This window comes from Anolis sagrei, chromosome 8 (assembly GCF_037176765.1).
Source record: "Anolis sagrei isolate rAnoSag1 chromosome 8, rAnoSag1.mat, whole genome shotgun sequence".
Lineage (NCBI taxonomy): Eukaryota > Metazoa > Chordata > Lepidosauria > Squamata > Dactyloidae > Anolis > Anolis sagrei.
In genome coordinates, this window is record NC_090028.1 from 1,793,510 (window position 1) to 1,806,781 (window position 13,272).

Below are 13,272 nucleotides of genomic sequence, written 5' to 3' on the forward strand. Positions count from 1 at the left end.
GTGCTGTTGTAATTTCAGAGTTTTTGAATACAGACCTAGGACCAGCTCATCCTGAGGCTCCTCCATGATGACATGATGGCAACGGTTTTGGACAACAATGGCTCCCAAAGTGACCCAAAGTGAATACTGGCAGCCAGATTGGGCTCATGTTCCTCCTTTCTGTTGGGATTGTCCCCCTGCTCCTTGTGTCTTTCCGTGGCTTCTCTGTGTGGCCTGACATGGTGGTGGTGGTGGTGGTGGTGAGCGTGGCCCAGCCTGCCTGTCTGCTCAGCTCCAATGCCGTGCCCAGGAGACTTCTTGTCCACAGCTGCCTCCTGGTCCAGGGGAGGAGACTCCTCCTGCAGAAGAAGAAGGGAGAGGAGGACCCCTCTTGTCCTTGGGCTGGATGTCCTTGGTGGGAAGCCTGGAGAGAGTGTGTCTGTGGTGTTTCCTCCTCCGCTTCTCCTTCTTCTTCTTCCCTCTGCTGTGGCACTCAGGGCTTCCCTTCAGGTCTGGCAAGGACACTCTCCCTCTGGGTGGGGAGACAATAGGATCATCATCATTATTATTCCCATTCCTAAAGATTCCTATTGATGGTTATATATTTATGAGGAGAACCCCGGAATCGAACCCTTGGGAGGCCTAGTTCAACAAGGGCCCAAACCAGACAGTGCTGGGTCCATGCTCAACTACACCTCCCAGGATCCCACAATGCAGGCAGGCCATATTATCATTATTATTACCATTCCTAAAGATTCCTATTGATGGTTATGTCTCATTATGTGTGTATGTCTGTCTGTCTGATGTTGAGCTCCCCTCCTCCTCCTCCTCCTGCTTCTCCCAGTGATGACTGACAACCCTGGGTCTGTGGCGGAAGGAGAGAGGCCGGAAGTGGGCGGGGCATCCCTCCTGGCCCCTCCCTCCCTGGGGCGCCCTCTTCTGGCGGAGAAGGGAAGGCGCCCTCGCTCGCCTGGAGGCGCCCCTCCCTCCTCCTTCCTGCCCTTTGCTGCCCCCCAGTGGCCAGGCCGGGAAGCGCACCCTCGGAGCGGCCGCTAAGGAAGGCAACAGGCCCAGGAGGAGGGAAGGCGGCCTGACTGCGCCTGCGCGGAACGGAGTCCCCGAGGGAGGGAGGGAGGGAGGGGAGAGGCCGGCAGGGGGCGCCCCCTTCCGAGATGCAAATGAGTCCCGGCAGAGCGCGGCCAATCAGGAGCGCGGCTGGGGAGGGCGACGTCACTGCAGGCCCCGCCCCTTCCAGCCCGGCCGCCATTTTCCAGGAAGAAGCCTCCTTCCTCGCCCAGGGAAGAAGCCTCTCTCTCTTCGCCTTGGGTGTCTCTCCTCAGAAGGTCTGTATCTGTGTCTATCTCTGGATGTCTCTCTCTCTCTCTCTCTCTCTCTCTCTCTGGCCTTCCTCTCTCCTGGCTGGGGAGCCTGAGGCGGGCCTCTTTGTTGACTAAGAGGGGGTCCCCCTGAGGAGGGGTCCCTGAGGAGGAAGGAAGGAAGGAGCCTCTCTCTCTCTCTCTCTCTGGAGGAGGGAGAAGCCTGCCTTGGCGGAAGAAGAAAGGAAGGCTTCGCCCAGGAGGGAAGGCAGGGCCAGGCGGGGGGACTACAACTCCCAGGAGCCAGGGCCAGGCCTCCCCCCCACGCCAGGCCTGGAGGCACAGCTGGTCAGGGTGGGAGGAGGGGGCAAGCTTGTGCCGTGGCGCCTGGGGCTATAGAGGAAGAGACATGGACGTGACTGCTTTCCCCAGGGGATTGCTTCTTGCCCTCCTTTAGGGAAACTGGAACTCCCAAGGACCAGAACACAACAGTTAACTCGAAAAGATGTTTATTAACAGTTAGCTTTCTTTCTTAGGTACAAACTTTATGTTTCAAGGGGGAAAACCACTTTATAAACTCTAAGTCCAGGGTCCTAGGAGTAATAAGCTGAGAAGCTTTTCCTGTTCCCTCACTCTGAATGGCTATGAATGCCGGAGCAAACCACCACCCCAGTTCAGTGGCCTAAATTGAAGGACAAGACCTTCCTATGGTGCCACAGAACTGGAACGAAGGCGCCTGAGGTCTTCACAATTCTATTCAGGGTGGTCTGAACGTAAAGAATAAGACTCAGGGGTAATAAACCTAAGAACTGGTAGTAAAAAATGCCTTGACCAGGGGCTTTTGGGCCAAGCTTTTGGACACGTCCATCCAATGAGTCTTTGACTGAGGTAAAAAAAGGTGAGGGAGAAACCTTCCCTTTCTCCCTTGGAAGGGACGGAGCCTAAACAACTGAACTGGGGAAACAAACCAATTGGTGCACAACAACAATAAATTGACAGCTATAGTAACCAATGAAATTTAACTATACATGCACAAGGTAGACAGAAATAAAATGGCAGTTTAAAATCCTGCAACTAACAGTTCTAAATATATGAGGCGCCACACGCGCCGTCACAAAGCTTGTTTTTCTGCTTCCCTGGAGATGTAGAGTGGCACATGGGAGCTCTGTGTCCCAAGTTTAGTCTAGATTGGTCATTAGATGAGGGTTGCAGAAATCTTGGGAAGGGAGTGGAGGTACTTGAAGTCCCATCATCCATGGTCTGTCCTCCTCGAAAGTACACCACGATGTAGAGTGGGTCATGGGGACTCTGTGTGCCAAGTTTGGTCTTCATCAGTCATTGGCGAGGGTCTCGGTGGTCTCAGGAAGTGAGTGAAGTGACTGCAAGTCCCATCATCCATTGACAAATTCTTCCAAACCACACCAGGATGTAGAATGGGTCATGCAGGCGCTCTGTGTAAATTGTGGTCCTGACCCATCATTGTTGGCAGTTGTAATGGTCGTAGGAAGGGAGTGCAGGTATTGCAAGTCCCATCATCCATGGTGCATCCTCCTCCAATCTGCACCAGGATGTAGAGTGCATCATGGAGACTCAGTGTGCCAAGTTTGGTCTTTATTGCTAATTGGATGAGGGTTGCAGTGATCTCAAGAATTGAGCAAAGGTACTGCAAGTCCCATAATCCATGGTCCATCCCCGGCCAAACCACACCAGGACGTAAAGTGGGTCATGAGAGGTCTATGTGCCAAGTTTGGTCCTGATCAGTCATGGGATGAGGTTAACAGCGGCCTCAGAATGTGAGTGATGGTACTGCAAGTCCCATCATCCATGGTTCATCCTCCTCCAAACTGCAGTAGGATGTAGAGTGGGTCTTGTGTGCTCTGTGTACCAAGTTTGGTCTGTATTGGTAATTGTCTGACTCAGCCCCCTCTGGCCTTTCCTTTCCTCTCTTTGTCATCTCGGAATCTTGGAATTGAGGCTGGCCAATCAGACACCATATGCAAATTTCCTTCTCATGTCCCCGTTTCTATCATGAACTCTTTTCTCCACCAGGGGCTCCTACTGAAGCTGGCCAATAAGAGACCATATGCAAATAGCACCACAGTGGCAGCCAATCAGAACGCTGGCACATACTCCTCCCGCCACACTTTTGTCCTCCGCATACAAACTTTGACTTTTATTATATACATAGATAGATAGATAGATAGATAGATATAGATTAGATACAAAGTCAGGGCTTGGGGAAAGTAATAGAGGCTGAATGCAGTCCTAGTTTGAGCTGTCTGTTGGGGCACATTTCATCAGTTTATCCCAATGGTGGCTTCCAGGAACTGTGGAACTCTCTGCTGCAGTTCAACCCAACTTGGGGGCGGGGGCCCTCGATGTCAACTCTGCTTAATATTATTATTATTAGAATCCCAGAGTAGGGAGACCTCCAAGGGCCATCCAGTCCGACCTCCCTCTGCCATAAGGGAAAAGCACAGCAAAACACTCCTGATAGATGGCCATTTAGACTCTCCGTAATAATAATAATAATAATAATAATAATAATAATAATAATAATAATTCTTTTCTTCCTCCCTTCCTTCCTCTCTCCTTTCTCTTCCTTCCTTTCCTCTCCCATCCCTGCCTCCTTTCCCTTCCTTCCTCTTTCTTTCCTTCTACCTTTCCTTCCATTCCTATCCTTCTCTTCACCAGTCCTTTTCTTCCTGTCTTCTCTCCTTTCTTTCCCTCCCTCTCTTCCTCCCTTCCTTCCTTCTGTGGCAGTTTGTAAGGGGTTGGCATCCTCCCTTCACCCGAGGGTCCTGAGTGGCAGCCAGGCTTTCCTTTCAAACCTCTGCCGGGACTTGCCCTCCGCCTCTCCTTTCTTCCTTCCCTCTTTCCTTTCCTCAATCTCTCCCCTCCCGAAAAGAAAGAGGAGTCTGCCTTCCTGCTTGAAAGGGACTCCATGGCGAGGCGAGGCAGCCCCTTTCCCTCTCCACGGTTGGTGTCTCAGGCTTCTAGCCCGCGTGCTGGGGAGAGGGACTTTGGAGAATGCTCGGTTAAGTACTTTTGGGGGGGGGGGGGGATATTAAAGTTATTTCCCCTTCATTTTTAAACATTTTTTTCCTTTGGAAGACACAGATCAGATAAGAATGTGTTTTGCTGCCAAATTTGGTGCCAATTGGTCCAGGGGTTTTTGAGTTCTGTGAATAGCACAAAACGAACGTTCCATTTTTATTTATATAGATTAGCATAGTACAATACCAATATTATATATTACTATATTGTACTATGCCATTGTATTTTAATATTATTAGTAACATTACATTTAATATAAAATATATAATTATTTATATGTTTATTTATTTATTTATTTGTCGTGTCAGAACAACCAGTCTAACAGAACAAAGCAAACAAACAGAAAAATACACAACTTGTGGGTTTGGTAACTGGTTAAATGTCCTTTGACCAGTATCTGGCCACTTGGAGTGCTTCCGGTGTTGCTGCAAGAAGGTCCTCCATTGTGCATGTGGCAGGGCTCAGGTTGCATTGCAGCAGGTGGTCAGTGGTTTGCTCTTCTCCACACTCGCATGTCGAGGATTCCACTTTGTGGCCCCATTTCTGAAGGTTGGCTCTGCATCTCGTGGTGCCAGAGCGCAGTCTGTTCAATGCCTTCCAAGTCGCCCCTTCTTCTGTGTGCCCAGGAGGGAGTCTCTCATTTGGTATCAGCCATTGGTTGAGGTGCTGGGTTTGAGCCTGCCACTTTTGGACTCTCGTTTGCTGGGGTGTTCCAGCGAGTGTCTCTGTAGATCTTAGAAAACTATGTCTAGATTTAAGTCGTTGGCGTGCTGGCTGATACCCAAACAGGGGATGAGCTGGAGATGTCTCTGCCTTGGTCCTTTCACTATTGGCTGCTACTTCCCGGCGGATGTCAGGTGGTGCAATACTGGCTAAGCAGTGTAATTTCTCCAGTGGTGTAGGGCACAGGCACCCCGTGATAATGCGGCATGTCTCATTCAGAGACACATCCACTGTTTTAACGTGGTGAGATGTGTTCCACACTGGGCATACATACTCAGCAGCAGAGTAGCACAGCGCAAGGGCAGATGTCTTCACTGTATCTGGTTGTGATCCCCATGGGGGACATGAGAGAAGCCTCCTCGCAGGATTGCAAGACATCCGGGCGTCCCCTGGGCAACGTCTTCGTAGACGGCAGATTCTCTCGCCACAGAAGCGACCAGCATATATAATTATAATATATTATTAGTAGTATTATATTGTACTAGTTGTACCCAGCCATGCGTTGCTGTGGCTCATTGTGAAGAAAAGGGAAAGAAAGAAAAGAGGAAGAGCTGGTTTCTAAGCTATCAATACTCAACGGAAGTGGCAAAGTGTCAACCTAAGAGAGGCCCATTTCAGTCTCCTGGAGGCCAATGGGTTATATGGAAGTGTGGAAGGGCCCTGCCTTACCTGAGTCCACACTGCCATATAACCCAGTTCAAAGATATTATATAGGAATTATTACTGTTGTTGTCTTTATAGACATATAGATATTATTGTATCGGTCTTCTCACAAAAAGAAGGTCACCTTCAACCTCAGCAAGATGGAGTGGATGGGGGATTAGAGGACATCCAACCCCACATTGGGGGAAAAGTCGTCCAGGAATACCTGGCCGCCCTAAATGAGTTCAAGTCCCCTTCCAGGGCCAGATCAACTCCACCCAAGAGTATTGAAGGAACTAGCGGAAGTCATTTCGGAACCATTGGCAACCATCTTTGAGAGTTCTTGGAGAACGGGAGAAGTTCCAGCAGATTGGAGGAGGGCCAGTGTGGTCCCAATCTTCAAGAAGGGAAAAAAGGATGACCCAAACAATGACCAATGTCCAGTCAGCCTCACCTCGATACCAGGCAAGATTCTGGAAAAGAAAGGAAAGGAAAAAGGAAAGGAGGGAGAACTCTCTCTCTCTATCCCTCCCTCCTTCCTTCCCTCTCTCTCTCTCTCTCTCTCTCTCTCTCTCTCAATCCTTTGGGAAGAGAGGAGGGGTAGCCAGAGGGATAGATCGGCCACCTTTCCCTCTCTTGTGCCGCCTCTCTCTCTCTCTCTCTCTCTCTCTCTCTCTCTCTCTCAATCCTTTGGGAAGAGAGGAGGGGTAGCCAGAGGGATAGATCGGCCACCTTTCCCTCTCTTGTGCCGCCTCTCTCTCTCTCTCTCTCTCTCTCTCTCTCAATCCTTTGGGAAGAGAGGAGGGGTAGCCAGAGGGATAGATCGGCCACCTTTCCCTCTCTTGTGCCGCCCCTCTCTCTCTCTCTCTCTCTCTCTCTCTCTCTCTCTCAATCCTTTGGGAAGAGAGGAGGGGTAGCCAGAGGGATAGATCGGCCACCTTTCCCTCTCTTGTGCCGCCTCTCTCTCTCTCTCTCTCTCTCTCTCTCTCTCTCAATCCTTTGGGAAGAGAGGAGGGGTAGCCAGAGGGATAGATCGGCCACCTTTCCCTCTCTTGTGCCGCCTCTCTCTCTCTCTCTCTCTCTCTCTCTCTCTCTCAATCCTTTGGGCAGAGAGGAGGGGTAGCCAGAGGGATAGATCGGCCACCTTTCCCTCTCTTGTGCCGCCTCTCTCTCTCTCTCTCTCTCTCTCTCTCTCTCAATCCTTTGGGAAGAGAGGAGGGGTAGCCAGAGGGATAGATCGGCCACCTTTCCCTCTCTTGTGCCGCCTCTCTCTCTCTCTCTCTCTCTCTCTCTCTCAATCCTTTGGGAAGAGAGGCAGGGGTGGCCAGAGGGATAGATCGGCCACCTTTCCCTCTCTTGTGCCGCCTCTCTCTCTCTCTCTCTCTCTCTCTCTCTCAATCCTTTGGGAAGAGAGGAGGGGTAGCCAGAGGGATAGATCGGCCACCTTTCCCTCTCTTGTGCCGCCTCTCTCTCTCTCTCTCTCTCTCTCTCTCTCTCTCAATCCTTTGGGCAGAGAGGAGGGGTAGCCAGAGGGATAGATCGGCCACCTTTCCCTCTCTTGTGCCGCCTCTCTCTCTCTCTCTCTCTCTCTCTCTCTCTCAATCCTTTGGGAAGAGAGGAGGGGTAGCCAGAGGGATAGATCGGCCACCTTTCCCTCTCTTGTGCCGCCTCTCTCTCTCTCTCTCTCTCTCTCTCTCAATCCTTTGGGAAGAGAGGCAGGGGTGGCCAGAGGGATAGATCGGCCACCTTTCCCTCTCTTGTGCCCCCCCTCTCTCTCTCTCTCTCTCTCTCTCTCTCTCAATCCTTTGGGAAGAGAGGAGGGGTAGCCAGAGGGATAGATCGGCCACCTTTCCCTCTCTTGTGCCGCCTCTCTCTCTCTCTCTCTCTCTCTCTCTCAATCCTTTGGGAAGAGAGGCAGGGGTGGCCAGAGGGATAGATCGGCCACCTTTCCCTCTCTTGTGCCGCCTCTCTCTCTCTCTCTCTGGGTTTTTTCCCCTCGTGCAGGAGCGGGGGAGGGGGTTCTTTGAACACAGGCTCTATCTAGGCATTTAACCTTGTGGGGGGGGGGGTAAGTTCTTTCCAGCTCATTATTATTATTATTATTATTATTATTATTATTATTGAGTGGAGAACATAAATTGGTGTCTTGTGTCCAAATTTGGTGCCAATTGCCCCAGTGGTTTTTGAGTTCTGTGAATAGCACAAAACGAACATTACATTTTTATTTATATAGATTACATTATAATATTATAGATAGGATATGTATATACAGTATATTATATGACCTTATATTATAGTATTAGCAGAGCAGAGGAGACGAGGTGGGACTGTCCCCTGGCGCCCTCTCTCTTCAATCTGGGGGTGTGCGGGGGGGGGGGGGGGGGCAACTGATGACCTAGGCAGGAGACAAGGAGGAGCGGACTTCCCTGGATCTAGACCAGTGGTTCTCAACCTGGGGTCCCCAGATGTTTTGCGCCTACAACTCCCAGAAATCCCAGTTAGTTTGTAACCTTTGATTACAGACGATTTGGTGGCTTCAGTTGAAGTGAGGATTCGTGAGAACAGGCGCTTCACAATAACAGGTCTCTCAAACGAATTTCCTGACATGTCTAGATCAGTGCTTTACAACATTGTTTTTAGGAAACTGTGCTCCCGTTGGGTCCCGAAATTCCTAACAGAGGACCACAAAAACCAAAGATTTGAGTGTGCGATCAAATCAAATCATCTGTAATCAAAGAAGGGCGACCGGAGCGGTCCTCATCATGGACGTTGTCACGGCCATCTTTGAATTGTCGTACCCACTTACGCACTTTGCTTTCACTCATAACAGTATCACCGTACACTTCACAAATCTGTCGATGAACTTCTGCAGCAGGCAGGTTTCTTGCTGACCAAAAGCGTATCACTGAGCGAACCTCACATGCGGCGGGTGAGTTGATAGTGAGTTGATGTGGCGGGTGAGTTGAGTTTAAAGCACAGAACAGGACCGTACAGGTGAGCTACAGAGCGGAAACTGAGCACAGTTGTTCCCGAGGCATGCCGGTACACGACGCACGCGCTCGTTGCGGTATGCGCGCGAACTACTAGTGTCTACAACAAAACGGACCTTACTTAAAAAATACCCCTCGTATTTCCCCCTCCCAAAGGAAGAAGGCAAGAAAGAACAATAAAGAAGGGGGAAAAGGAAAGAAGGAAGGCAGGATGAAACCTCCAAGTGGTCTCCAAAAGGTCCCAAACGTTTCCTGCTTCGGAAAGGCTTCCCTGACCAGGGGCAAAGTTACAATTTTTCACCCTTTAGCAGACCTTTAACTGGCAGCTGGGGGAGAAATATCTCTGGACGAGGCATGTTTTTAATAATGTTTTGTCGGAGGCTTTCTTGGCCGGAATCACTGGGTTGCTGTACATTTTTTGGCCTGTCTGGCCTTCTGCCAGCAGCATTCTCTCCTGAAGTTTCCCCTGCATCTGTGACTAATGGCACCTTCAGGGGTTCTCTTGGCAGTATATATTCCTGTGGAATAATATCCAGGGCGGGAGAAAGAACCCTTGTCTATTTGAAGGAAGGGTGAATGTTGCAATGAGCAAGCTTGCATTAGCATTGGAGTAGCCATGAAGTCTGCAGAGTCAATCAGTGAGGATATCTGCAGAGGCGCAGCCTGGCCTCTGTTGCCTGGAGGCACCCTCTGTTTGGGAGGTGTTAACTGGCACCTGATTGCTTGCTGTCTAGAGTTCTCCTGTTTCTGAGTGCTGGACACAGAATCTTATTTCAAAACGCGGGAATGCTGGGCCATTCACACCTGCTTCAAGCAGACAAGGGTTCTTTCTCCCACCCTGGACATTATTCCACAGGGATAGAGACACTCCACTAGCTTCATTGTCCAACAGAACCTCTGAAGACCCTGATGTTTGGATTTCTGGGTGTTGACCCATGAAGGGAAAGGGGGAAATCGTGGAGGTCAAGAAAGATTCTTGTCTTCATTTTTAATCTTTTGTTTCTTTCTTAACCAGGAAAATGAAGATTCAATGGAGCTACCACTTGGATGTAGCAAGGTGATGGACTTGCTGAAATCTTGACCTCACATACTGATAAGGAGGGGAAAAAGAAGACAGTGTTGCAATAAAACACCCAGATCATGGCTGACATGAAGGAGAAACCCTATACATGCCTGGAGTGTGGAAAGAGCTTCACTCACAGTGGTAGTCTACGTTTACATCAAAGGACTCACACTGGGGAGAAACCATATACATGCCTGGAGTGTGGAAAGAGCTTTGCTGATAGTTCAACTCTACATAAACATGAAAGGACTCACACCGGGGAGAAACCCTATAACTGCCTGGCGTGTGGAAAGAGTTTCACTGAGAGTGGAAGTCTACGTAGACATCAAAGGATTCACACTGGGGAGAAACCCTATACATGCTTGGAGTGTGGGCAGAGCTTCACTGATAGTTCAAGACTACGTTCACATCAAAGGACTCATACTGGGGAGAAACCCTATACATGCCTGGAGTGTGGAAAGAGTTTCACTGAGAGTGGAAATCTACGTACACATCAAAGGATTCACACTGGGGAGAAACCCTATTCATGCCTGGAGTGTGGGCAGAGCTTCACTGATAGTTCAAGTCTACGTTCACACCAAAGCACTCACAGTGGGAACAAACAGTATACATGCCTGGACTGTGGAAAGAGCTTTGCTCATAGTTCAAGTCTACATTCACACCAAAGCACTCACAGTGGGAACAAACCTTATGCATGCTTGGAGTGTGGGCAGAGCTTCACTCAGAGTGGACATCTACGTTCACATCAAAGGATTCACACTCGGGAAAAACCCTATACATGCCTGGAGTGTGGGCAGAGCTTCACTGAGAGTGGAAGTCTACGTTCACATCAAAGGATTCACACTGGGGAGAAACCCTATACCTGCCTGGAGTGTGGGCAGAGCTTCACTACAAGTGGAAGTCTACGTAAACATCAAAGGATTCACACTGGGGAAAAACCCTATACATGCCTGGAGTGTGGGCAGAGCTTCACTACAAGTGGAAGTCTACGTAAACATCAAAGGATTCACACTGGGGAAAAACCCTATACATGCCTGGAGTGTGGAAAGGGCTTCACTCAGAGTGGAAGTTTACGTTCACATCAAAGGATTCACACTGGGGAGAAACCCTATACATGCCTGGAGTGTGGGCAGAACTTCACTAAGAGTGGAAGTTTACGTTCACATCAAAGGATTCACACTGGGGAGAAACCCTATACATGCCTGGAGTGTGGGCAGAACTTCACTAAGAGTGGAAGTCTACGTTCACATCAAAGGATTCACACTGGGGAGAAACCCTATAAATGCCTGGAGTGTGGGCAGAGCTTCACTCATAGTTCAGGTCTACGTTCACATCAAAGGATTCACACTGGGGAGAAACCCTATAAATGCCTGGAGTGTGGGCAGAGCTTCACTCATAGTTCAGGTCTACGTTCACATCAAAGGATTCACACTGGGGAGAAACCCTATACATGCCTGGACTGTGGGCAGAGCTTCACTACAAGTGGAAGTCTACGTAAACATCAAAGGATTCACACTGGGGAAAAACCCTATACATGCCTGGAGTGTGGGCAGAGCTTCATTCAGAGAGGAAATCTACGTTCACATCAAAGGATTCATACTGGGGAGAAACCCTATAAATGCCTGGAGTGTGGGCAGAGCTTCACTCAGAGTGGAAGTCTATGTTGCCATCAAAGGATTCATACTGGGGAGAAACCCTCTACATGCCTGGAGTGTGGGCAGAGCTTCACTCATAGTTCAGGTCTACGTTCACATCAAAGGATTCACACTGGGGAGAAACCCTATACATGCCTGGAGTGTGGGCAGAGCTTCACTACGAGTGGACATCTACATAAACATCAAAGGATTCACACTGGGGAGAAACCCTATACCTGCCTGGAGTGTGGAAAGAGCTTCACTCAGAGTGGAAATCTACATACACATGAAAGGACTCACACTGTGGGGAAATCCTATAAATGCCATGAGTGATGACAGAGCTTCACCCATTCTTCAAGTTTACATTCACATCAAAGGACTTACACTGGGGAGAAACCTTATAAATGCATGTTGTTGTGGGAAAAGCTTCTTTGATAGTTGAAATCTTCATAGACACAGAATTCACATTGGGGAGAACAGCAGTGTTTGACTCCAAAGAGAATTTCCCAGATAGAGCTTTCTCGATTTTTCATGTTGGTGAAACACTTTTTAGAAATGCATCCTTTTGAGACAAAGTAATTCAGTTTAACTAGTAAACCAGAGATTGAAACAATACCATATAAGACTTTCAATATATATAATATAATAATATATAGAAAGACATTTCAAAAGAGAGATAGCAGACTGAGAGATAGCTTCTATTCCAGATCTGTAAGTATTTAGAACTCAGTGGTTTTGCATTGATGTTGCATTGGGGGCTGTGTGGGGGTGATTGGGGTGTGGGGGTGAGGCGTGTGTTGGTTTTGTGATGTGTGCTAAGGAAAGCATAGTGATAGTGAAAGGAATGTACTAATTGGCAAGGCAAGGAAAGACCAGACATTCTTTGGTAGGAAAAGTCAAATCAATCAACATTTCCACCTGGAAGTGGGAAGAAGATGGTCTGAAAGATGAAGAGAAAAAAGGGGTCAGGGAGAGGTTTCCCAAGAGAAACAGAATGCTTTTGCTATGACTGTTTACTTCTAAGATTCCTGTTTACTTCTGCCCGAGATTCATGTTCATTCTGAGATTCTTGTATGTGGTTGGTCCTGTTTTCAAGCTCCTGCATTGGGATTTAATGGTTCAAGTTTCCTACTATTTCTTCAAGGGACTTTGGTCTTTGAAAGACTCCAGCTCCTGTGGACTTGTTGATTGGATTTTTGCAACCCTCCTGGTTCCTGACTGATAATTGACTGTCTTATTTTGCTTTGCTCAACTGACTGTTTTGTGGACATTTCTTTATTACTTGTTTGAATGCTTTTTGCCTTTTTGGCTGTTGCTATATTAATCCTCAATCAACTGCTTTGCTCTAAAGAACATTGGTGTGAGTCGCCTCTGGCTGAGAAAGGCGGTATACAAATGCGGTAAATAAATAATTAAACAATTAAATACGGGTTCAAAGGTGCCAACCCCAGCCTTGGTGTGCAACAGTGGCTGTAGAGCCCTATTCTTGAACCGCATGTCCTCCCGCTTGACGCTGCTCCTTCCTCCTCTACGTCACACATTCCAATGATGTGGATTTTTTGATAACAGACTGCTGGGCGTTCTCTTCCATCCATGCCGGGGAAGGAGCAAGACGCGTATGTGATTTCTCCTGTACAAAGTTAATTTATTATTTTTCTGTATCTTTTGCAATGTAACTAAATAAAAGTACCACTTCAAGGATTTGAAGTTGACAAAGGACTGCGCACTTTGTTTTCATTGTGTGCCTCATTGCAGTTTCACTGAGGCCGAACTTTATTGACAAGGGTTATGGGCACATAGCATCACGGAAATTCAAAGCATACAATGCAATTAAATAAATACCGAGTACAATATACACATGCACAAAT

At 48.4% G+C, this 13,272-nt stretch overlaps 1 protein-coding gene across 1 annotated transcript; it reads left to right on the forward strand.

Annotated features, from left to right (window-relative positions):
• Positions 1–8,362: 8,362 nt before the first annotated feature.
• LOC137097554 (zinc finger protein 850-like) lies at positions 8,363–11,829 on the forward strand. The gene has a single exon (XM_067470944.1). It carries the CDS (start codon positions 9,848–9,850, stop codon positions 11,735–11,737), a length of 1,890 nt encoding a protein of 629 aa, XP_067327045.1. The 5' UTR covers positions 8,363–9,847; the 3' UTR covers positions 11,738–11,829.
• The last annotated feature ends 1,443 nt before the right edge of the window (positions 11,830–13,272 follow it).

Excerpts from the sequence above, each read along its gene's own strand:
- LOC137097554 (XM_067470944.1), top strand. The coding sequence starts at position 9,848 with ATGGCTGACATGAAGGAGAAACCCTATACATGCCTGGAGTGTGGAAAG.